Raw genomic sequence first — 27,161 nt, 5'->3', positions numbered from 1 at the left:
GACCGGGAGTGCGAGCTCCGGGGAGGCACCAGCGCCGTCGCCGAGTCCTTCTGGAGCCAGCCATTCTGACAAGGACCAAGACCCTCAGGTAAAGCATCAAGCCCTGACATTTTTTGTTCTATACATTCCTGGTATGATGGAAACTCATCTGTATATTTTATTGCCTAATAAAAGGGTATTAACATCACATTTTAATTAGGGTAAAATCAGGCTTGGCTTCTCACTTTATCATAAAGCTGATGAAGCTATAGCAAATCTAAGATTTGTTCATATATCCTAGATACTAAATTATAAGTATAGTCCGATTGGCCTATTATACTGCCTGATCACCTTGCTTTTGTACTACCAATTTTGTACCTACTTAAATCGGTCTGACAATCTGAGGATACAAAAACGAAGTTTACAGTATTTATAAAACAAAGTGATGATGAAAGCTTCCTAGAAACAAAATAACTTTAAACACAACGTTATTTTAGGAAAAGATCGAAAAGCTAGAGGAGGATAAGAAGCGCCGACTGCAGCTATACGTGTTCGTGTCGCGATGCATCGCGCACCCCTTCAACGCCAAACAGCCCACGGACATGACGCGGCGGCACACCAAGCTCACGCCGCACCAGCTGGAGACCATTCAGGCGCGGTTTCAGGTTAGTCTTTTTGTATATTTTATATTATTTTATTTATTATATATATATCAGCGAGAAGACGTTCACGCTGGCTATAGGCTTCTACTTCCTCGTCCTTCCTTCCTTGGATCTATTCCTTTCTTGGATTATTAATAAGATTAACGATTCTTGACCAAATTGCCGGTCCGTCATGTTGAGGACGTTCTCTTGTTGCGACTTTCAGGTCGTCACTTTCTACCCCAGCGGGCCTGGGCTCTGGGATATGCTTTGCTTGCAGATCACCTTTGAATTAATTGCAATATGATTTATTTCATAGCCTATGTAAACATCTAGTTAATTGAACATAATATAAAACCCAATGCCCCATATTCATGGTATCGATACAGCGCCCCAACACAAGACGAGAAGAAACTTAAAAACAGAAACTCAAAGCTATATAAGTCGTACAATAAATCTTTAGTACATAATATTATGACATTTTAAAGCTAAATATTAACTAATATTGTTTTTCTAATGTATCCAGGCATTTTTGAAAGGCGAAACCCAAATTCTCGCGGATGAGGCCTTCCAAAACGCGGTACAGTCGTACCACGACGTGTTCCTCAAGTCCGAGAGGGTCGAGCAGATGGTTAGATCCGGCGCCTGCAGCCACCACGACTTCCGTGAGGTTTTCCGGAACAATATCGAGAAGAGAGTCCGGTTAGAATGATTCATATCTTTCAGTCTTACTACGACGTTTTTAAGTCAGAAAGGGTCGAGCAGATGGTCAGACCCGGCGCCTGCAGACACCACGACGTGCCACGACTTCCGCGAGGTCTTTCGGACCAATATCGGAAGAGAATCAGTACGGATATGATGGTCGTTCTTGTCTACGTGACAGCGTGATAAAACGGTGTCCGTCACTTTCTTTCCCACGGTGTTAAACAGTGACAGTTATTTTATCACGTGGATAAAGATGGATAAAGCTATCCATAATAGGCTGGCAGGGTTTGATCAAAGTGATTTGTGTTTTTACTTTTCTACTATCATCATTATCTTTGACATGTGTGAAAGTAGGTAATTTAATGTTGTAGTTACTAGCTTGGCTGCTAACAAAGTGATAAATTAAAATGCAACCAAATTGGAAAACAATATTTATTTGGATTTAAGTCATAATTATGATGACGCATATTTTAAATAGAGAGATTTTCTAAAATCATCAAAAAAGGTATTTTGTCGTCTGGAGCGTAATTTTAAAGAATGTGAATGTTATAGATAAAGTACACTTATCTAATTGAATGTAACTTTTGCACTTTGTTTTTGGTCTTCACTTTATACGATTTAATACTAAACATTTAAAAAAAATCTAAAATATATTTCTAGAATTTTTGTATATTATCCTGCTGCTTTCTCAGGTCTTTGCCAGAAATTGACGGATTAAGTAAAGAAACAGTCTTAACGTCGTGGCTAGCTAAATTCGACTGTATCATGAAAGGAACGGGTAAGTCGTACAAATACTAACTTGATTTCAATCGTAACTAGGCTACCTAAGGGTCAATGTTACCAATGTTGATAAAATCTATCCTAAATAATTTTACGACACCATTTGCTTTATTAATTAGCTGTTTGCGTTTCTAAATAAGTACCATTGAACTAGAAAATAGTACTAAAACGATTGTACATTACATATGTTTTACTGTCCAGTTTTTTTTTCAATATTAACAACAAAGTTATCTACAGCCTCGAAATTTGTATTTAACATTATCAATAAATATTGCTAACGAGATATGTTACATGATATTTAAGATAGATTTGTTGTAGTATTTTTGTCACATTGGCTCTTTTATAGCCTTTCGTGTTTTGGGGAACGGATTAAAAAGCATGAGTGTTAAGCATCAGTTGTTGAAAGAGCTTATGTTTGCAAAGCCTTTGGTTGTTCGTAATAAACAGTATGCTCATCGGTAGAAGGTGTATGTCCTTAGAACCATCAGTCAGTACAATTGAAAACTTAAAAACAGTACTGACATTACAAGAAATCCTTTACAAAGACATTTAATCATTACACAAGAAATGATCATTGACGTTACTGAACAGATTGACTCTTCTGATAAACTAACAGTCATGAACCTACTGCCTTTGTCGTCGTCGTCATCAAATCAGTGAATGATGCAACCAAATGACTATAATGGATTACAAAGTGGAATTGCGACATTTACTTCTTGTTTATTATTGTAATGTTTCTTAGGGTTTGATCAACTAGTATGAAATGTGTCATGTCAACGTTTAGTGTTACAATTTTACTATTTTATGTCCCAATTTCATTTTTACCTGCGATAATGTGTGATGATTACAATATGTTATTACTTAAATTTCAAACTTTTAAAGAATACTAGTTTCATTTGAATAATACCTAAATGAAAATTTTTGAAAATCATCATACGTATCAAGTCCTATCATTGTGTATGTACGGTAGATAAATAAATGTAAATCAAATCGGATCCAGTACTATAGCAAACTAAACACACCCTTAGATTAATTTTCTTTACATTAAAAAAGGAATCTTTAGTAAATTTATTTTTTAAATGTTCATGTGCACTAGTTTGCTAAGTATCGTCCTGAACTCAATGTACCTGATACTGTGTGTCGCCTGCGTCTGTCTCACTCTCTGTGTTTCTCTCCCTTTCTCTCACGACATGTCTCTCTCACAATCCCAGGAATAACAGGTATCACTCGACTATTCATTGTTTCCTTTCTAGCTTCAGTCACGTGTGATTGCTTGATTTATTTATATTTCCGTGTAGTTCATTAGTTTCCAGTTTATAAGTCCGTTTTAAAAGAAACAAGTGTGTACCTAACTTACTTAGTTGCTTTAACCATTCTAATAATTTCGTTCAGCTCACCGAAGATCATGTTAAAGAGACCAAGTACTATATCGTTTTGACTATTTAAATATAATTTAAATTAAACATCAAAAAATATTGAACCATCTGAATGAGTAAATTTAATATTTGTAACGATATTAATTATGTTTTTAGTTAAAACGGACTTCCCATTTTGTTTTCTCGTAATCTTAGTGTACCTACTCTGAAATATTTTCGCCTATGGCATGTTGGGAATATTTTGATCTTATTAATGCCTCAAGCTTAAGTAAAAATCAAATTTTGAAAATTCGCTTCAGCTTGGGTGGCAAGCTTTTCAATATTTTAATCAACAACAACACTTGCAGTTAATAAAGAAGGCAATTGTTTTACCTACTCATAAATTCCACAAAGTTGTAAAAATGTGTAACAAGTTATAAATGTCATCACTTACACTTTAGATCTCCTTTAATCAAATTGTGTATTGACTAACTCGTCAGTACATATTAAATAAAATCTTAGTTTTTGTTTAACTCAATATAAAAACCTTTAACAAGCAATTGTCTTCCTTTCCAAAGATTCTCACTAAATAATTTTCCACGGAACACTAATTCTACACCAACTTACTATAAATATTATGAAATATTTTGTATCTCACCTTTACCTACATTATTGGTACTACTAACATTTTAATAATTGCTTTTGGCATTTTTATATTTTTCTTAAATACCTACATAATATATATGGAGAATTCATTTTATCTGTAGATACCTATGTAAGGGATTTTCTTTTTGTTATTTTAGGAAAAAATGGTAAGTTTACGGGTACAAACGTAACTGTTATTGGATTTTACAAAATTAAAAATTATTAAAGCAAATTAATTATTAAAGCAACTAATTATAAGCCGGATATTGAAATTTGATCACGCAAAGAGTTACCTTAATGCTTTCATTTTCTTGTTCTCGTTCTAGAGTATGAACGAGGACAAGAAAATGAAATCATCGTTCAAGCGTCGTTCATAATCACGTTCATAATCTTGAATCGATAGGTATAAAAGGCTTCCAGAACAACCTAGAGAATGTTTATAATAATGATAAATAAGATCTAAATAATTTTAAGAGCAACACATTCATTAACTAATGTAATGAATCTGCAAAAACACATATTCCCAAACACCTATCCAGCACTAAACAGTTCCTTTCTCTTTCTTCTGTTGGCTTAAGTCAAAAAATAGAACGTTTTAATCTTAACAATTTCTGATGATTATATAATCCCAGGTGTGCTGGGCGACGATGAATCGAAGCGGCCGTCGCGAGCGCAACAGCAGAGTCTCAACGCGGAGTGCATCCTGAGCAAAGAGCAGCTGTACGACATGTTCCAGCAGATCCTGGGGGTCAAGAAGTTTGAGCACCAGCTTCTGTTCAACGCGCTGCTTGTAAGTATAACTACTGATGTGCGAAGGTATTCAAAATTGCAAAATTTCCACATGGCATTCTTTTGAAAAATTCTCATATTTTTGTATGGAGGTCGAAGTTTCCCGTTTCCATAATAAAAGGTTACTACACATTTCCTGTAAAATTTCCTGAAATTTCCAAGAACTTTTCCTACTTTCTAAGTATGAAGAAGCGAGCACAAGTATATACATGTTAAAGGAATAAAGTTTTTAACTGGTTAACATGAAAAGCAAAGAGATGGGCGACAAAAAGGCTGGGAAGAAAGAAATTGCTCCGCTGATCCTACATACATCTAATAAGGAAAAGCGTAAATGATGTAACATAATATTGGTAGGTAATATAAAGAATCGACTTTTGTCAAACGAATAACCATGATATTTTAATTTACAGCTGGATTCGGCAGATGAACAAGCAGCCGCTATCCGGAGAGAGCTGGATGGAAGAATGCAGAAAGTCAACGAGATGGAAAGGGTGAGTATTAACTCTTGATGGCAAATTTTGGTACAAAACACAATGTTGAAACATTAAGGTTAGATTAGAAGTCTAGATTAGAATATTGCAGAATCGGTCAGAGAATCAAAATCTTATGTCTTCATGCCTATAATCATGAATGATTCCTTTACTCGTAACTAATGACTATGATCACAACACAATTTGCCTTGTAACTGACAAATTGGTAAAAAAAGATGACTTATTGTTCAAATAATCCATCATTTTGACTATAATTTTTGTGCAATAAAATATCGATAGGTACCTATCAAACCATGCTATGATTTTTTTTTTAATATTATTACGTTTGAATATTTCTGAAAATCTTGGTATGCACAAATGCACAAGTTACGAAGCTTCTCCAAAAATCTTAATTATTATTAACGTCAACTTCCAGAACCGCAAGCTAATGCCGAAGTTCGTCCTCAAAGAGATGGAGTCCCTCTACATCGAAGAGCTCAAGTCCTCGATCAACCTCCTCATGGCCAACTTGGAGTCCCTGCCCGTGTCCAAGGGCGGGGCCGACTCCAAATACGGCCTGCATAAAATCAAGCGGTATAATCACAGGTCGGTGTCAGGAATGTTTTGGAGGTTAGGATCTTTATGTCAATTTATTCAAATCTTGGAACCTTCCGCGATTGTACGGTTAGAAGTTGCTAAGCGGACGAACTCTTCAAAATAATTTACACGACTTTATTATTAGAGTAAGAGCGTGTATAATTTTGATCACGTCACCCGTTTAGATACTTCTGCTGCTACTGTATTAACTAATTTAAATTTTTACTGAAATATATCTGTCGCTTTAAAGTGGAATTCGTCTGCTGAAGCTGCCTCACGCAATTGTTAAAAAACAAAAGGTTTTTTGAATCTGAATTTAAAAGTAGGATTTGCGTGAAAGTTAATGACAAATTCCTTGTGAATTGATTTAATTGATTTTCAATTTCTAATAATCGTGGAAGGTGTTAATTGGCTTAAGACGTAAGATAAGAATAATTTTAGAGTTGAGAATAAAATTTGGACATCAAAAGTAGTGAGAGTTTATAAAAAAAAACAGCTTTAATTAATATAGATGTGAAAACATTTGTAACTCTTTGTACCTACCCAAATTTTATTCTAAAATAAATGTTGTGAATCTATGTTCTTCATTACATTTGTCTGTGTTTCAAATAAGTTACGAACTGAACAGGACAAGACTACTCGTGACTTCATTGAATGTTTATTTATTTGGCAAAGGAAAAAAAATATGTTTGTTGGTTATAAGTTCTTCAACACTGTGTTCAACTTTCTAACGCACTGACTTGATCTGGATGCAACTGCATTGCATTACACTCATTAAAATATAGTTGAATGTTTCTAGTTCATCCAGTGTTACATTATCTACTTGTTCATTTTCTCTCTACTTTTCTTTTCCCTGGCACGAAACTGGACACTAATAAAGGAAGTACAAGTAATGAGTACAGAATTGTTAAATTGAGCACGTGTCTTGTGTAGCAGGACCCTACACCCGCCCGGCCTCGAGACAATCCTCCTGTTGTCGTTAGACCACTGTAGTCATGTAGAAGTAACATAGAATACCTAGCTAGAGCCATAGAAGCTAATGTGGTCGTGCTAAATAAAATGACAACTGAGGATGAAACAAAAGCTTCCACTACACAGCCAGAAGATTTTAAAGCTTGATAGTATTTTCAAATTATAGATACAATTGTAATATTCATAGATTCGCTCACAGAACAGTTAGAAGACAGTAGACTTTTTATAAATTTTCAATATCAGAACGCTTTTTACAAATAAACATAGCTTTACATAACAATACACCACAGAGAAAAATAATTCCATAGTGAAACCATTTGCTTTATTTATAAAAATTGCGATTACAACATTTGAAACAAGCAAATCAAATACCACACTGTAATATTTGTAATTTTTTCAATAATGAATCACAAAATAAAGCCATACGTATCTTATTACTTCGCTTTCTACGATAGTATTGTTTACAGCTTCTATTTTTCTTCTCTCACTAAACTTCACTTTTTCTTATTCTACAACATTTTATATATACATAATTAATTTGACAGATCATTTAAATGAGCAAAGTTAGGCCGCGTTAACATAGCGAACCGCTTTTACTAGGACAGCGGGGCAAATGCTTCTTGCAATAGGCTTTGCTTTTATTTTTGTTTGGTTTGGTATCGCTTCCAATATCTTTACTATTATCACTGTTATTAATATGCAAAACACCCTTAAAACATTCTTCATAAGTATCTCTTCTTTCAATTTTTCAACTATTACAAAGGTTTTGCATATTACTAACAAAATAATCACTTTTCTTCAGTATTTCACCTAGCTTAGTATAGTTAGTTTTATGTCTACAAATTAATGTTTCCTTCTGTTATGCTTAATCATTCTTGGTATCGGTGATGGTTCCATTGTATGCCACCATGCATTCGTCCTAACATGTGAATGTTTGTCCTATCTCTAAACTATTATCAATGGTGATTGGGATCTGTAACATCAATAATGTATATATCATTAATATCGTCTGTTGTTATATCGTTGTTGTTGATTTTGATGATGCTGGTTGGTTTATGATGATTAGATCAAACGCCGGGCCTGACCCGAGTCCAAGGTTGAGTAAGCAGCTGTGTTTCAGATCGCAAGGGTCTCTGGCCAACAAGTTGACAGGCGAGGGCGACGGCGGAGATGTTGACACTCAGCTGACCAAAATGGATGTCGTTCTGACTTTCCAAATAGAGGTAAAAATTGGGAAAGTTGATAATGAAGACTGTGTGTGCTTACATTTGTGGTCAATGAAATATTTAATTAGGTACTTACTTCAAAGTTTGTTTTTGCGGAATAAAAATAATAGACTTTGTTCAGATATTTGTGAACGATCGTGAATGACCTTGGCCGCTCCGATATATCTGACGGCGACTGCAATAGTTAATGTTCCATATGATGATGCATAATGTTATTATCAAACTTTGTTAAGCATATTTAAAAAGTATATAAAATTCTCTGACGATAATACATTTGGAAGGAGTAACAGCTATTATTAATAAAAAAAATAATGATGTCCCATAAACTACTGATGATGAGTGTGTTGTATTTGAATGAATTCTAGGTAGTAGTGATGGAGGTAAAGGGTCTAAAGTCATTAGCGCCGAACCGGATAGTGTATTGTACTATGGAAGTGGAAGGGGGCGACAAGCTGCAGACCGACCAGGCTGAGGCGTCCAAACCGATGTAAGTAATAATACAAAGGAATCCAATACAACCCTTGGCTGAATGAATGACCATCGAGAGAATACTCACAGAATTAGATAGTGATTTAATAAAAACAACAAACATGAAATTAAATGAACCTAATATGACCAGTGTTGTGGCTTAAAATATTCGAAAATAAATTCCTATACAACGGAACTGAGATAACACACCAGAATTATGCCTTGAATTGTGTAACTGCTTATTCTTACTAACGTGATTGTCACGGTCGGTGCGTCAAATTAAATTTGCATGAATGACGATGATCCAATGATGTAAAATAAGACGACTTTTAGTTGTAAATAAAACCATGCAACATAATTATGTATAGCTAGATTAATAAAAGAATCATTTGAACAATTATAAACTTTATCCAGGTGGGACACTCAAGGTGACTTTAGTACCACACAGCCCCTTCCAGCTGTAAAAGTCAAGTTATACACTGAGAACCCTGGGGTACTAGCCCTGGAAGATAAGGAACTGGGTAAAGTGGTCCTCAGACCTACGCCACTTTCTAGCAAGGTAATATACTCATTAGAAAATGTAAGTCACAAAATTCAAGAAGTAGTAAAATATTAGATGATCTTTGAATCTGAAATAGTAGGTATAACAGTCTAGTGAAATTGAACACCAAAGAGTTGGGTTCAAATTCCTATGAAAATATGACGTTAATAGCGGCACTTGTAACTTCAAAGTAGAACTTAGCTCCAAACTCCATACAAATGTTGTATTTTTCTACGTAGGCTCCAGAATGGCATCGCATGACGGTACCAAAGAACCTTCCTGATCAAGATCTGAGGATCAAAATAGCTTGTCGGATGGATAAGCCACTGAACATGAAACACTGCGGGTAAATCTCTCGTTCTCATTCTAATGAACACCTTCAGATTTTTTCTTCTCTTTCTTTATTATCTTATATTTATTGTTGCCCTATTACAACATGTCCACATTTTATTGGTACATCTTCAACGTCAATCTTATTGTATTTAATGAACCCATTCGAATTTTGTAAACTAGCTCTGTTTAGCTTAATAATGCTTCTTTGATTTGTGCCTCGGACTAAAGTCTGTCTAACCACGCCAAATATGAAAAGCTGGGGTTTTGGCTGAATGCAAGATGAATAATTTTAGAATCACTTTTTTATTTCACCCATCAGGTACCTCCACGTGATCGGCAAGAATGTGTGGAGGAAATGGAAGCGGCGCTACATGGTGCTGGTCCAAGTGAGCCAGTACACGTTCGCGCTGTGCTCGTACAAGGACAAGAAGTCGGAGCCGGCGGAGATGATGCAGCTGGACGGGTTCACGGTGGACTATATAGAGCTGGCTAGCGGTAAGATTTTTCTTCCAAAAATTTAAAAGTAGGTACCATCCTCTCTTACACCTAAATGATGCTATTGGGATCCCTTTGTCCCTTTGTCATATTATGTGGTTACATATGTGGTTGATACCCTGTACCTTTTGCCCGCCAACTTTAATTTAGAATTAATATTTTTTATTTTCTTTTACAGCGCAACTAATGGTTGGGCAAGGTAAGATATCTTATCACCTGCTATTTAATTACCTTCTATTTTATTTCAGAGCCATATTTTGGACCAACTATTTTAAATAACGCATCAAGGCAATTACCTACCATACCTTGATAATCTATACTTTATTCTTCGTGTCTGGTGAATCAGGATACGTGATGAAAAAGAGTCGGTTCACAGGTCCCCCTCTGCCTCTCAAAAAATCCTGTTTTTTTTGTTTTTTTTTTCCATTATCAGGGTTTCTTTTTATCAATACATTTAATTCCTCGTATGATTTTTTCTTCTTGATTCTGTTTAATTATTGAATTGCTCTGACTCACAGAACTGGAAGGCGCCAAGAACTTCATGAACGCTGTCCGCGACGGCGAGTCCGTGCTGATGGGAGTGGGTGACGAGAACGAGTGTCATTTGTGGGTCATGGCTTTATACAGGGCCACAGGCCAGAGTCATAAGCCCACTCCACCTACTACGTCGGATACGCATCATAAAATCATGGGAGGTAAGAGTCTTCAAAGATGTGTTTCTCCGGGTCCTTACCACAGAATAACCAATAGTACTACCGTACAGAAAATTCACTCCTTCACAAAAGTCAGATTTAGGTATAAAATTACACCTACATAGCCGCCTGCAAGCAAAATTGAAACTTATAACCGCGCACGAACCGTGAATCTCCTTTGCGCGCCGCAGTTTTATGACCGAGCTGTGAGTGTCGGCACGGGGTTATCACTTGACAAGTTTTTAAACCTATACCCACTGATTTATTGTAAATATGTAGGAATTACAAACGTTGATTATGTAAACATACATTTTTTATCCGGAGATAGTATGTCTGATTCTCACGGAAGTAAGTTTCGAAGCCATTGCGTATTTTCAATTTTGCGCGAGCGCCGCGTGACACGACTATCGTGCACGCCGAGCGGCAGCCCACTGCCATACGCCTGTCCGATGGGCGCGCCGGCCAAATGTACCTAAACTGCGGAGTGACACCCCCCTGTCCTTACGACAGCGAGTCCGTGCTGAGGGGAGTGGGCGCGTCGAGAACGAGTGCCACTTGTGGGTCATGGCTTTATACAGGGCCACAGGCCAGAGTCATAAACCCACTCCACCTACTACGTCGGATACGCATCATAAAGCCCTTGCTACACGGTCGCCGACAAGCCCCTCAGACCGCGTGGCCTTGGTCTGGACGGACCGTATAGACAGTTGTTACCAACAAAATTTGACCAAAACTGACCAAGGACAAACCAAGGTCAGACGGTTAGAAGGCTTGTCGGCGACCGTGTAGCAAGGGCTTAAGATCATGGGAGGTGAGCCTTCCAAGTTGTGTAAGCGCAATGTGGAGAAAATCGGCGTTTAACATTTTTTGCAAGGAAGACCGTCATAGGGCAGGAACTTTTGTATCATTATCAGACACAGTCAGAAAGGAAGAGCTTCACTCCTTCTGATGTGGAGCATGTGTGCAAGAGTTAATTAGGTACCTAAAGAGACATTTATATTTTTATCATGTATGTCTCTTTCCTACATTGTAGGTACATGTGCCATCAGATATATCGGAGCGGCCAAGGTGTTCACAATATCTGAACACGCACTCTAACGCCCTGACAATAGAGGCGTGTTCAGATATTTGTGAGCGCCTTAGCCGCTCCGATATATCTGATGGTACTTTATACTTGTAATCTTTATGATGCTTATCGTGTTAACAATCCAATGTTTGTAACAGACGCAGACAAGGCGCGTAAGCATGGAATGGAGGACTACATCCAGGCAGACCCGTGCCAGTACGACCACCACCAGCTGTTCTGTACGCTACAGTCGCTCACTTTGAAGTACAGGCTACAGGATCCTTACTGCTCATTGGTGAGTAAGATAAGATAAGAACATACAGACACCGTATTATGAAGCGTTTACAAATAGCATAAGGTCACCACACATAGCCTCAATTTTACCTGTAAAATGCTATTCGAGCAGCAAAACTGAGTTGAATTCTAAATTCTACACCTTTCGTACTAAAATAGTTTAGCCGGCCTAACCAAGCTGACAATCGCTATCGCTTCGACAGCGAAACGCTTTGTGTCTCTATCACTCTTCCATATTAGTGCGACAGTGACAGTTGCGTTTCAATCTTTCCCAGGGTTGGTTTTCCCCCGGGCAAGTGTTCGTGCTCGATGAATACTGCGCGCGCTACGGCGTCCGCGGCTGCTTCCGCCACCTCTGCTACCTCTCGGACCTCCTCGACGTCGCCGAGAGCGCCTCCCAGACCGTGGACCCCACGCTCATGCATTACTCCTTCGCGTTCTGTGCGAGTCACGTCCATGGCAACAGGTGAGTAAGAGTTTTAATTTGATAGACGGGTCGACGAAAGTTGGATGAAATAGATGGATTGGATTTTTAATAATGTAAAAATCGTGAACGTTTAAATCAGTGAAATAGATGGGATTATGCCAGGGATGTTGCGAATATCCGAATCCGCAACCGCGGAACTTCCGCATTATTTTCAACATCCGCATCCGCATAAAATCGATGCGAGTTTAATGCGGATGCGGATGTGGAACGGTCGGTACAGGCGGCCTAGCCAAGGTGACGATCGCTTGCGCTTCGCCATCGAATCGCTTTGTGTCTCTCTATCGCTCTTCCATATTAGTGCGACAGTGACAGTTGCGTTTCGATCGCTACGGAGCGTAAGCGATTGGCACGTTGGCTACGCGGTCAGGAACGTCTTAGCATCGGCGTAAGTGCTAGGCTGCTAGGTAATTTAGTCATTAGCCAAAAAACCCTATTGATGATGAAATGAGCAGTCAAGCGTGAGTGGGATTTAATGGAACCCTTGGAAGGCGAGTCCGACTCGCACTTGGCCGGTTTTTTGAAATAAAAATTACTAAAATGTAATATTTGACGTTTTTTATGTACCTATCTTGACATCCGCATCCGCGGATGTGAGCCTTTAAAAATCCGCATTCGCATCCACTTCCGCGGATGTCAAAAAATCGGCATCCGCAACATCCCTGGATTATGCCGCGATAGAAAAAAAAAACACTTCGAGTGATGAGCGTTTTTTTTTTGAGGCTCTCGAGTCGAGCTAGGTAAGCGACCTTAGGGTTGATCGCGAACATCTTCGATCGTTCATTCGCCTATTTCCCTAATTGCTCCAACTCATATGTCAGAGTGAAGGGGAGGCAAATAGATGAACTTACGATCAAAGATGTCCACAGTAGGCCCTCTGGATACTTAAGTCAAGGCAATGAATGTCACCGCGTAATTTTATCTGTTTAGTCTAGCTTTCGTTTGTTAAACTACAGAAGTCTATACCTCAAAAAATCTGATCGTAGAAAATTTCAGTGCTCTTTTAAAATAAACTCCAAGTGCAAAACGCGACTTTGACTGTGATTTATTATATTCCAATCGTTGTCTAGAAAATATTCTGGACTGTTGTAAATTAGAACATGAAAAACAGCGTTGAATACTTTCTATAGTTTTAAGAATGATTATATATAGCCTTTGGAATGGTAGACACAGTAAATTGTAAATTTGATACCAATTCCAATCAGGTTGTACCAGTACAAAGATGAGAATTTATAGGTAATCTTTATAAAGATCTTGAAATTAATTCGAATTTGCCTGCTGTGTATTAGAAATCGATGTTTTAGTTTGGTGTTCCCCAAGGGTTAATTATTGGTCCTATTCTGTTTTCAATGTGATTTATGGTTAGAAAGAAGCTGTAGTCGATTATAGTTTATTAAAAAAAATGTAGGCTCATAAAATGTAATCAAGTATTTTTTATGCTTCCCGAGTTTCGAAAACCTTTGTTTTTCAGCCGTACTTATTAATACTATAGATGCTAGAGAGTATAGAGTTTGAATTTTAATGACTTAAACTGACTTTATTATGTGTAGATAAATACTCACTCTCTGAAACAATAAACCAAAAGTAACTTGTGAAATAATCGAAAACAGCTTATAAATACCTCTTTACACCCCTAATAGTGAACACGTTACTGTGCCTCCACACGAACTTGCTTTCTATGTACTAAACTATTAGTTGGCCCCGTGGCATTTCTCATCTACCATTTACTGTACCATACTTGAATATATATGTGCTTATTACTAATTGTAACCTGCTTTCCCTTACTAATGTTTTCTGTTTCCGACCAGTGGATTTGGCAGTCGCAATAAGGTTTTTTGGAATCAAAAAGTGAAAAAGTCTATGATACTTAGGCTTCTGACAGGTTTTGCTCTTAAAAATTAAACCCAATGAGAAATTTAAAAAAATAGAGTTATGTAGTGTTAATAAATGAAGAAAAGTAAAGTAGGAGAGATTTTTTTTTTCAACTGTTAACCAAACATTAAACAAAATTTAAAATAGTGTTCTGCAAGGATCAGTTTTAGGTCCTTGCTATTTCAAATTGAAATAAATAATTGCAAGAATTATTTCTGGAAACCATTGAGGAAATATTCATCTTCTTATTTTACATTGTCGTTTGTTACATTAGTTTGTTTGTTACGTTTGTTACTTAATATATTAGAAGTATGTATCGAAGATTCGAAGATCGAAGATATTTTTTTATAAAATCATATTCTGCCAGTTCCACGGTCCCCTGTCCTGCTTGTGCCCTACTAGATTAAGCCCCACACGCAAGTGGTTCACAGTACGGCCACGTTGCCTGGCAGGCCCGACGGCGTGGGCAGCATCACCGTCCAGGAGAAGGAGAAGTTTGCGGAGATCAAGGAGCGGCTCAAGGCCCTGTTGCAGCACCAGATCACCAACTTCCGATATGCGTTCCCGTTCGGAAGGCCGGAGGGGGCGTTGAAGGTAAGATATGTGAGAAAGGGGAGTTTGAAAAATAGAAGTTGAAATTTTTTGTATACAGATCGATCTTCTTCAAGAAAACCGTTCTTATTTCAAGGAAACCGTGGAAATGGAATGGAATGAAATAGCCATAAACTCAGATGGAATTTAAGAGCACGTAAAAAAGGATCGTATAACTGATGATCGTATAAACTGTCCAATATTTTTCCAGGCTACACTATCTCTGCTTGAAAGGGTTCTGATGAAAGATGTCGTAACTCCCGTGGCACCCGAAGAAGTCCGTGCCATGATCCAAACCAGTTTGGAGAACGCAGCGCTTCTGAACTATACACAACTCAGTCAAAAGGCCAACATTGAAGGTAATATAAACTAAACAACATTGAACATTATGATAATTTAGCAATACAGTGAACGATCAAAAAAGTAGTAGTTAATAATGATACTAAAATATAAATAAAACATTCAGAGGACCTTAGAGGAGAAACAATGGTGACACCAGCGAAGAAATTGGAGGACCTGATACACTTAGCAGAGCTGTGCGTTGATCTCCTTCAGCAAAATGAGGAACACTACGCGGAGGTAATGTAGAAAATATTGCATTCAAATATCAGTCCTTATAGAAACCTGTGGGATGCGAGTTATGGAGTAAAATTATATTTGCAAAAAGCTATGATAACACAACTGCGAAATTGCAGAGAAAATAATCAACAAGATGATTTTTAAGTTAAATGTATTTTTCTCCAAAACTATTGCTAACAGTGTCTATGTCTATCCTGAATGTCGTGATTTCTGTTTCGGGAAAACTTCTTAAGACGGTAATATATACGAAGTTCATACTTACTGTAATATAAATAACTAATCATAAAATCTTAAGAATTTTTGCCATAAAAGTTCAGTGTTCACTGAAAAATAGCACCCTACTCTCCTATCGCTATTAGTGTGGGGAATGATAAGGCAGTAATATTTGTATTTTTATGTTCTTAAACTGAAAATATTGTTTTTAATTTAGTGAACCGTAACAATATTTCCAGTTTAGCCAGTACATGACGAATTTTAGAGTGCAGTCTTTACAAAATGATAGCTTTTGAGTCTTGTAAAGACAACACAGTACTTTTAAAATATTTTAAATAAGTATTATCTGTCATCGTTGTGTACTTAGTATTTAAATTTTAAGTTAGAATCCCACAGAGGTTGTTTATTTTCCTCAATTATTTTATGTGGCTTAGTCGTTATGTGAATGACATATGATTCACTTCGCGACGTTGGATGTAAGCTAAGTACTCTTTTAACTTTTTATATCCCACTTCTATCTTACCTTTATTTCTCCGCAGGTGTATAACACAAAACCGGACTCTAGCGGTCAACCAAATGTAACTACTCATAATTTGATTGAATGCTCGATGCTGATCAAATCACTTGTCAGTCTGTTCACTCGATTTTCTTGGTCATACTTCACTTGATTGGTTTGATCACAAATTTTTGAAAGGAGTAGACGTTTAATTAAAGTTTTTTATCTTAGCTGAAACGCGCTTGAGCAAATATAGATGTTGATACTGTTAAAACTGAAATGTTGCATGGATATCGAATGAGAATGGGATAAGTAGAGCAACACGAATTGCTGGGTCTGTAACTTTTCATTCTGGGCTTGAGAAATCAAAATTTATTGCAGAAATTTCAATACCTTCAAACAAATTGGCAGGGTTTTCCAATGTGACGTCTGAAATGAAAAGTGTTTCACAAAATTCAAAACAGTCTACTCCAATACTTCAAACGTTATTGAACACGACATTAGACAGCTTCGATACAAAACATAGTAGGACGTATAATACATTAAAAGCACATTTACAAAAAATATCTCGCTTCAGTAGTACGCTGTTCTTATTTATAGTAACGACGCTTGCACTTGTTCAAAGTACATTACTTGTCGTATACAAATCATCCAGGTGTACATATAGAACGTCAGCAGCATTGGATGATGCACATTGCTCATAAACAACAACATTAGTATAAAAACACTTTGGAATTACGGCTTTATTAGCAGCGAAATCAAAACGTAGATAGAAAGCGTTATTTTATTTCATATTTTGGTATAATATGTATTTTGCATGGTTTACTTTTAGATTGAATAAGTGTAGTTTCAAAATATTTGCGTTATTTAGATGTCGTAATAGTAAAACTCATAAAAACGCAAATATTTTGCTATCTTGGTAAGTATTTAAATTTTGAATAAAATCTGAATCTCGTATCTAAATTGCGCTACAGCGCAACTCTTTTTCAATTTGCCAATTTAAAATATCAGATGACGATATGTTTTTGTCCATGCACAATTTCTGAAGCATGGTTTCGTGTCTCTGCCATTGCTACGTTGCGAACTATCATTGTCCCCTACTGTGTTGTCTTCCACAATTTGGCGTCTTTGAATTCCGCAGACGTTTCATCGCCATCTTCACTATTAGTGTCATCATCATCAATATCTTCACGTGTATCTGTGCAGGCGTTTGCGTGGTTCTCGGAGCTATTGGTGGAGCATGCTGAGATATTTTGGGCCCTATTCGGTGTCGACATGGATCGGGTTTTAGCGGAACAACCTCCTGATACGTGGGATTCCTTCCCGTTGTTCCAGATTTTGAACGATTATTTGAGAACTGACGGTAATTTATAATTTTGATTGCTAGTAAATTTCATATAGACATTAGATTCGCGATTTAAGAACTGTCTAGAAAAGAAGCTTTATATACAGTCAAGTGTAAAAATATGGGTAGGTATTCATCATATTCAAAAATATGTCCCATAGCTCTTAGGTCAGCGGATTAAGAAATATGGCACATATTTTTGAGTAAGCTGTATTCACCCATATTTTTAGACATGACCGTACATTGATAAAAATGTGCACTTAAAATTTATATAAAAATCAGTAAAATCTCAATCTTACTCGTTTTTCCTTTTTAAGCAAGCCTACTGAAGTCATGTTTCAGTGTTCACCACCTAAGTATGCAAAAAAAAAGTAAGTATATGTTCTTAATTTGACCAGAAAACTTGAAAGGCGGTCGTTTCCACGAGCACCTTCGAGACACGTTCGCCCCACTCGTGGTGCGGTACGTGGACCTGATGGAGTCCTCCATCGCGCAGAGCCTGCACAAGGGCTTCGAGAAGGAGCGGTGGGAGATTAAGGGGTAAGAAGTATTTAAAAATGTCAACAAAAGGTCTACGGCTACGTTAACGGGCTTGATAAATTGAGTAACACCAGCATGAACGTCAAACTTTTTCGAAAATTTTATGTTCATGGTCGTTGTACTAGATTATTTTACAGCACACATTAACGTATCGGAGTCTAGACGCCTTTAATTTGTTCTTTGTCCCTTTTTTAGTGATTGCCTATTTAATAGGTAGGTATAGGTACATTATATTACCAGTCAAAGAATTTAATGGTCCAACCCATCTATCATCATTGTAGCGACCTTCATAATCTTCATATTGATTGTCACTGTGATAATCTGACAATGTACGAAATATGTCGAAAATTAAATTATTTGAATATTATTTAAAAGTTAAGGGGCCTAAGTCCGCCGGACGATAACGGCCTGTCAGTTAAAAGCAAAAGTTGACAGTTCTGAACAACTGACAGGCCGATATTGTCCGGCGGACTGGTAATCAGTGGGCCCCTTTGGGTTTATGGCTTCGGTTAGAAAAGTTAAAATATCTAATAACCGTGTTATTTAGCTGCAAGCTTTATTTCTCTTCAAATCATTAAATAATCTTTGCAGCAACGGCTGTTCAACAAGCGAAGAGTTGTTCTGGAAGCTTGATGCGCTGCAATGCTTCATCCGGGACCTGCACTGGCCGGAGCCGGAATTCCGGTCGCACTTGGAGCAGAGGCTCAAGCTGATGGCCAGCGATATGATGGAGACCTGCATCCAACGGACTGAGTCATCTTTCCAGGTATACAAATAAATACTAATCTTTCATCAACGGCTGTTCAACAAGCGAAAGTTTTGGAAGGTGAATGCGCTGCAGTGCTTTGTCCTGGATCTGTACTAGCCGTAGTCAGGATTGGTCTCACTTAGGGTTTGGTGGTGGTGGTCAGTGTCTAGACTTGCATCCAACGGACTGATTCTTGCTGATTCTTCGTCATCATGTAAAATGTTGATGTAAAAAATGTAGGCCGTCGGCTAGAGTTGCATACATGTTCTTTTTGAAGGAGATACGAAATTGTTCGTTTAGCTTACAATATATGTATGTCTATACCCCATTGACTTGGGGCAACTTGTGGCCAATAGTTTTAACAGTTATTTGTTATTACTAGAGGGCAAAGTTGTTGTTTAACTTAACCGCTCGTGCTAATTTTGATATACCCGAGTAAGCGAAAGATTCCAAGATTTAACCACGAGCGTAGCGAGTGGATCGAAAAATTGAATCTTTCAAAGCACGAGGGTTAAATTTGATTACTTTGCCTCACGTGTGAATAAAATGCTACTTTGCTATCAGTGTTTGAACAATCAAGAGAGCCTTTACCAGTTGGTGTGGTGAAATAGTTATTTGTACAACAAGAGATCAAAGTTTGATATTTCTTCGAGTGCTTATTTTGAGTCCCGTGCAAGCGAAAGATTCTATAATAGCGATACTACGAATACGATTCTATACGAGCGTAGCGAGTGAATCTAATTTAGAATCTTGAGCGTAGTAAGGGACTCAAAAGCGCACGAGATGTAAATAACTTTGATCTCGTGTAGTACACACCATTTTTCACCTCAGCAGTGAGAACATATTAGAGAACCCGAAAAATGTATTCCTTCTTTATCACTTACCTCTATTCACTCATGTTTTCTTAAGATATACCAACAATTAAATTTTCACCTTAGCAGCTCAAACAAGGGTACTTTGCTACTTAAAAACAGTGAGCAAAATCGCATTTTGCTCATTTTGTCTCACTCAGTGAGCAAAATGCGATTTTGCTCACTGTTTTTAAGTAGCAAAGTACCCTTGTTCGAGCTGCTGAGGTGAAAAAATTAGTGTCCCGCTATCTCTGTGTTACCCTATTGAATGTTATTACTTTTGCTGGCATGGTTATGTTTTCTTCCTCAGTCGTGGCTGAAGAAGAGCATAACGTTCATGTCGACGGACTACATCCTGCCGGCGGAGACGTGCGCCATGGTGAATGTGGCGCTAGACGCCAAGAACCAGGCGCTCAAGCTGTGTGCTGTCGAGGGTGTGGACATTGTAAGTGTGACTAGATCTGAATATACTGATGAAAGTGATGAACCAACCACCTAAGTGATGATTACAGCCATACAGACGATACTAAATTTGGTGGTCCGTTATACACTCCAGAAACTACGTGACCCGAACAGCGGGACTTGGTTTATTGGCTCACTGATATAGCGTGATTTTTGTTGCACTTTCTACCATATTATTACTATTTATTATTTATTCTTAGCTCGTTTAAACGCTTTCAATAATAAATTGAAGGGATTTTTTAAGTATATTTTATTTTAGAAATTATTGTCTTTTTTGTGCTGATTATTTAAAGAATGATTTTATATATTCTCTGTTTTAATACTTTAATTTTATCTGGCCTTTTTTCTGTGCTTTCTATGATTTATCTAGGGAAGAAGTTCGGTATGTTAACCATACCCTCTTGCCATATACGTACGGCTAATTATTATTTCTTGCTCGGTATTTTTGGTTGATTTTTGCTTAGCTCTTCCTATTAGGTGTCCTCACATGTTGCCTCCCCTATTCTTCTTCCCATGCATGGATTAGCTATCATAAACTTGGCTATATAAGGCATTTATCAAGCCTTGGGTCACCCACATATGTAGGGGCGATTTAAATTGCATTAGATACATTCGACAACATCAGCCAATAGCTTTCAAGGACGTAAACGTGGACACAGCTGAATTGAGCTGGTGACCACCGTTTTCAATGATCCTTTGGACACTAGTCTCCCTGAATGTTGTTAATTTACATAGTTACATGTTCTCTGACTAAGATTGTATTCCACAGTACCAATACCACGCGAAGATGGACGCCCAGATCGACTCCTGCCTCCAAGCGATGGCTACTGGCATGACCACGCGGCTGTCAGCCGTGCTAGAAGCCACGCTAGCTAAGATAGCTCGCTTCGATGAGGGGAGGTAAGTTACCATTACTACCAGATTGTTCTTGCTGGCCTAAGGGTACCCAAGAAGGTAGTGTGTCTCTCATGAGTAGGTAAGCCGCACATTGGCTTCGTATCTTTAGAAACATCTTTATCCAGCTGTTTCTAAAAAGTGTGCTTTTGGCTCAACGTCATGAGTAGACAAGAAGCTCGGAGTTCAGCGTTTTGCCTACACAATGTATACGTACACAAACCGAAATTTACGGTCCGGTAACTAACGGGGGGCCGGCGGCCGGGGACGGGGGATATCGAATATCGGGTAGGCCTCATGAGAAAAACATCTCTTAGAAAATGTTTTTTTGCCATTAAAACTTCTTAAATGAATAAATAAATATATAAAAATATATGATTTTACTTCTATCCAATATGGGATCAGAGTCGGACAATGTGAAAACGCTTTTACGGTTTCCGGTCGATAACCATTCGTAAGTGATTGGTCGCTTCTCCTCTGCCATGGTGTGGTATTTCTTTTCTACCTTCAATTCTGTGCCGCCGCCTGAACTTTAATGATTTAATCGATGGCTACTTCTTCGGTAAGATGTGACAGCTGACTTATCACGACCACGGCCTAATCTCACTACCAAATAGCTACCCTTGAGGGACTTCAAATTGGATCATCAGTAGGTATTAGGTGGTATTAGGTTTCAGGTCTGTAATTGAGAAATAATCATTTTTTTTTCAGTTTGATCGGCTCTATCCTGACGATAGCCAACGTGTCTGGGTCGGGCAAGGACATCGGGCAGGGCTACGTTAACTTTATGAGGAATTCTATGGACCAAATCAGATCGAAGGTATTTAAATTGGCTTTACTAAAGTAACCTTCTAAGGTAAACCTTCTAACTTAATCTTGTCCTAATCGTATAAACCTATAGGATTTTTATCAATATTATATTTTACCATTTACCATTTGGTCGGCATGATTGATGTTCCTATCTCGAAATTAATTGAATTTCTAGTAGATAAACAGACCCAGGGAAGGAAAAAAGGTAGACCTAAGCCGCAGAAGGATGGAAACGTGGGCAATATAGTGGAAACGATAACAAGACCAAAATCTATACTCATACAGTACATTGGACATATCACATAATATATGTCTGAACATAGACACATATTTTCTCGTGCAGGTGACAGATGAGCTATGGATTCTGCAGCTATTCGAGCAGTGGTACGGCATACAAGTGGGGCTGGTCAACACGTGGCTAACAGAGCGGCCCGCGTTACACCCACAGCAAGTCGCGTGCCTTTCCATCATTCTGAAGGTGCGTTAACTTTAACTGATGTACCTACTGTAGTAAACTTTACGAATTGCGAAATTTCCACATGGTAACATTTCGGAAACATCTCATATTTTTGGATGAGATCCGGAATTTTCCTAAATTTTTCGAATATTTGGAAACTTGCAGCGTATGAGTAGGTACTACACATCTATGTATACTCAAGAGGCGCAGAGGGCATGGTGGATGGTACAGTCGCCATCAGATATATCGGAGCGACCAAGGTGTTCACAATATCTGAACAAGCACGTTAACGCCTTGACAATGGAGCCGTGCTCAGATATTTGTTAGCACCTTGGCCGCTCCGATATATCCGATGGGGACTGTACCAGGACACTATGAAGCGTAAAATGGCAAAATCGGCCTCAGGACACGTACCACTGTCCCTTATTATCTTTATAAAAGGTCCTATTTGGGTGATTAGATTTGTGTCTTGTACAGTCACCTGCAATAATATGTTACTCTTCGAAGGCTGCAAAAATATGTGACACGCTCTTATGGATCTACAAATAAGATCGTGTCAGATAATTTTGCGGCCTTCGTAGTGTAACATATTATTGCAGGTGACTGTACATACTAAGGACTGATGATGAACATATCTATGTCGTTCCCGGTAAAACCTGAAAGTCTTAAGCAATGCTGCTTGATTTCAGAAAATGTACAGCGATTTCGAGCTGCAGGGTGTGATAGACGACAAGCTGAACTCCAAGATTTACCAGAACGTGGCGTCTCGTATGCACACTGAGGAAGCTACCTGCAGCTTGTTACTGGCTCAACAGGACGCTGGGTAAGTCATCATCTTGGCCTCTTGGTCCCAGCATCTTGGCAGATAGTTGCAGCATCTAAGGAGGTATTTTGAGGTCTACAGCCTGCATACACTATCTTCTTCTTGACATTGACATAGGTACTAGTTTTTACGAAAGTGACATCTGACCTACATCGACTACCATGGCTATATAATCCAATAGTCAATCAGCATAACAGAAAGATGACAAATGGAACTAGCGTCTGGCATGCTCACTACCTACCTACCTACCTACCTGCAGCCTAGCTGTTACTGGCTCAACAGGACACTGGGTAGGTAAGCCATATAGGTTGGAAAAATGGGGTATTGAGGGCAGTTCCCGGTCTGCTACCCCAAATTGGTCTTAAGACCGTCACTAACTTTTTGTCTGACGATGATTGGCATTTTCAGATTTTGGATAAAATTTACAGCTACAAGTACAGTCAGCAGCAATAGTTGCCAAGCTTGCGAGTGGTTAAAAGTGATCTTGACGCGACCTTATTGTTAACAGAATATAAGAGCGCGTCAAGGTAATTTTGAACAACTCGCCCGCTTAGCAACTTCTGCTGCTGACTGTACAGGTTGTGAATGCGAGAATTTCATTGTTTGGTATAGAAATATAAAGTAAGCCGATCTTGTTCAAACTTGTTCGAGCGATTGGCTCACTTTATATTTCGTCAACCTTAACTCAATATTTATATCAAGAGTTTTGTCACAGGGGCGGAGACGAGGGTTCAGAAGAAGGGTCAAGGAGTGGCAAGTCGAAGCTGGAGGCGCTCACGGAGGACGCCAAGCTTGGCAACGTGACTGCTGTCGTTGGGAAGGTGAGATAATAAAGCCCTTGCTACACGGTCGCCGACAAGCCCCTCAGACCGCGTGGCCTTGGTCTGGACGGACCGTGTAGACAGTTGTTTCCAACAAAATTTGACCAAAACTGACCAAGGTCAGACCAAGGACAGACGGTTAGAAGGCTTGTCGGCGACCGTGTAGCAAGGGCTTAATATTAGACTATTGAAAGGCGTAGCACAGGGCGGACACGCCATACATCAAAAATCATTTGCATTTATATGTGTGCCCGGCACGTCTGTACACGCGTCATTGTGTATGTGTGGGTAAGTCGCTTTACTGAGAGTACGCCAGAAGTCCGCCAGATTCATGTCGCGGGGCGAGGTAATGCGAGTCGGGGCGGGGCGGTGCGTGGCCGTTCTGTATGATAATACTATTACTTATTCTGTGGGCGTGGCTCACATTGCGATTTCGTCGCGTCGCTCCAAGTACAGGCGGCCTACACCAGTTCTGGTGACTAGCAGTAATAGTTGCCTCGCACCGCTACGGAACGGACGCCTTCGCGCGTGCGCCAATTTGTGGTCATATCTGTCGTAATAGAAGCGTTTTGTTAGAGAGTGAACCTTCTGTACCTATAGTACTATTATTTATTATGATTGATAAGATTTTAGGCGTACTATATCATTTCAGACAGGGACGCTCTTTTCTAATTTCTAAGTAGGTACCCACTTTTATTTGTGATAGTCTTCCTATGAAGATAGACCCTCTAAATTAGGTTAGGTTAGCTATACATTTATTTGACTCTTAACAGAACTATAAACAACTTTTTTTAATTTTTATAGACCATTAAAATTTTCTTAGCCAGTTTTCAAAGGTAATTTAAATAATAAAATATTTCAGCTGATGGTGACTTGTGTAAAATTCAAATTCTGGGGACATTTAAACGCTAGATTAAATATAGTGTTGGCAGATATTGCATTTTTCGACAATGAATGTATGTAACCAGATTGTGTTAAATACTAATCTGTTCCAAGAAAATTAAGCATGTGTGGTTCATTTCGTTTAGTTGTAATTAATCGATCATTGATTTAAAGTTTAGGTAGAATTATACTTAATTATTGAATTTTTTAAAAAGATTTTTAATTTTCAGGTTGGCAACATCTTCGGGCGAGGCATCGGCGAGCTGTCATCGAAGATAGGCGGCGCCTCGTCCTGGTTTTAGCGCCCCACATGCGTTTTATAATTTGCCTACACAGGTGTAGAGAGATGAGAATCCATGCCTTGTAGTACTGCGAAGGGTCCTGCCGAGGGCCTATTGCAAAAATGGAAATATCTTTATCTGCCTCTCTATCGCTCTTGTATAGGTATGCGAACGATAGAGAGGGAGGTAACGATTTTCAATTTTTGCGGTAGACCTAGACCACCGACAGATTGCTGGTTGCGATCAACATGGATATCACAGATTGCGAACCTACTAACCGATTGGAACGACAGATTTTTCCGTCTGTTGGTGCCTTTACTGTTGATCAGTTCGAGTTTTCAATTGGCAACACTACATTTGTTATTGATTATGATTCTGCATTCAGTGTCAACTAAAATACCATTGAATGAATAATTATTTTGTCTCAACCATTTAGTATTGTCAATTTGAATCTCTCGAACTTATCACAATAACCTTTTTGAAAAACGCTTGATCTGATAGTTTTGCGATCTGCGCGTTTAGAATTATCTAAAAATTCTGAAAACAATTTGCCCATTCAGAATTTGCTAAAACGCCAAAATGCAAAATATTTCACATCAAGCATTTTCCTCCCGGCAGTAGTAAAAAGTTAAAAACAATTCTGTGATGATGAAATAATTTCATTTTGCTCTCAACTTTTGAATTAGAGTTTCCGCCATTTTTAAAATAAATAAATGGCATCTTACACGCTAGGTAATACTTAAGTGGCCAGTCGCATATAGCTTAGTGTGATTTAGTAGGTATAGTAATTATTTTATAAAAAAAAAGCTTTATTATGTACAGTTAGGGTCACCATTTATTCGATACCATTGTACTAGGTGTGTATATTAAGAGTAGTATTTGATAACACGAATGATAACAATAATGAAATACGAATGCATAAATAGGTAAACACATGCTACAATAAGAAAACATATCGCTTTGGCAAGAGTATATATTTTATGTGTTGTAATTTGTAAATTACAATGATTACGGTGGCGTTATTTACAAAAATATAACGTAAAAGTGAATTGTAATGAGTTTGAAAATAAGGGTTACGAGTGCACGGAGAATGCTTATTTTGTTGATATCACAGTAAATTGATTTTATATCCCTACTAATTGCAGATAGTAAATACGCCACTTAAAAAGAAGTTTCGAAATACCTAATTATCACCATATGGTTACGACCATAATATGGATTAGGTAATTATTAATAATAACAACAATTTTTTTCTGGGAAAGTGGCGTATCTACTTTTGTATTATGATATCTGTGTCGCTATGCTCCCAAGTAACATCCAAATGCACGGCAGTGTAGTTTCCAATGCAACTCTTTCTATACCTACTTCAAGAAAACATATTTTTCTAATAGACTTCGTAATTCACTTTTTACATCATTTGTTTAATCTAGTTCTAATCTAATGTTTACCTCAAAACTTTTGGAATGCATTCTTATAAAAATATAAAGGCGCGAGAATCGTATTTTTGCTAAGCCTACATAATGTTGCCAGTTATTCAATTTTTACCCTATTTCGGGGTAAAAATGTTTTTATAAAAATGCATGATTAAATTGAAAGTTAGTCACTGTTTGCTATAGTACTATTTATCTATAGTTTAATGCTCTTATCTAATAAAATATCTAGTGACTACACTTTACCTTGACTTAGTCATCGATAACTATTTATAAATGAATATGTATAACATTATAGTTATTTGTTGACAAATAATATTCTTCTACGCTAAACACCTTACAAATTTTTAAACTAGATGAAAAATTTAAAGTTCTTAGATAAACTTAACGTAAATGACAGCGAGTAGTCGTTATGCTGAGCCGTATTACAAAAGGGTGACTGACGGATGTTATTTTCATGCCAATAACATCAGTTGGCATTAAAACATGCTTGAAGTAGAAATTGACAATTTCCTGGCATAAATAGTAGTGATT

At 37.9% G+C, this 27,161-nt stretch overlaps 1 protein-coding gene across 1 annotated transcript; it reads left to right on the top strand.

Annotated features, from left to right (window-relative positions):
• On the top strand, nt 1-25,402 carry LOC134658337 (calcium-dependent secretion activator). Its single transcript, XM_063513959.1, has 30 exons — nt 1-88; nt 477-644; nt 1,147-1,322; nt 2,018-2,103; nt 4,738-4,895; nt 5,305-5,385; nt 5,801-5,970; nt 8,000-8,156; nt 8,525-8,646; nt 9,042-9,186; nt 9,408-9,514; nt 9,821-9,996; nt 10,175-10,195; nt 10,515-10,691; nt 11,913-12,049; nt 12,324-12,514; nt 14,857-14,998; nt 15,207-15,354; nt 15,462-15,574; nt 16,327-16,365; nt 17,490-17,646; nt 18,027-18,168; nt 18,760-18,934; nt 20,078-20,212; nt 20,999-21,129; nt 21,835-21,943; nt 22,277-22,411; nt 23,080-23,213; nt 23,929-24,034; nt 25,147-25,402. Exons 2-30 carry the CDS (start codon nt 582-584, stop codon nt 25,216-25,218), a joined length of 3,705 nt encoding a protein of 1,234 aa, XP_063370029.1. The 5' UTR covers nt 1-88; nt 477-581; the 3' UTR covers nt 25,219-25,402.
• Nucleotides 25,403-27,161: the final 1,759 nt, after the last annotated feature.

This window comes from Cydia amplana, chromosome 22 (genome assembly GCF_948474715.1).
Source record: "Cydia amplana chromosome 22, ilCydAmpl1.1, whole genome shotgun sequence".
Taxonomy (NCBI): Eukaryota; Metazoa; Arthropoda; class Insecta; order Lepidoptera; family Tortricidae; genus Cydia; species Cydia amplana.
Note: the sequence above shows the minus strand (reverse complement) of the source record. Positions and strands in the feature narration are given on the sequence as shown.

Coding starts and splice junctions, on each gene's coding strand:
- LOC134658337 (XM_063513959.1), top strand. CDS start 582: ATGACGCGGCGGCACACCAAGCTCACGCCGCACCAGCTGGAGACCATT. Junction 10,196..10,514: donor GCAACTAATGGTTGGGCAAG/GTAAGATATCTT, acceptor TCTGACTCACAG/AACTGGAAGGCGCCAAGAAC. Junction 20,213..20,998: donor CTGTCGAGGGTGTGGACATT/GTAAGTGTGACT, acceptor TGTATTCCACAG/TACCAATACCACGCGAAGAT.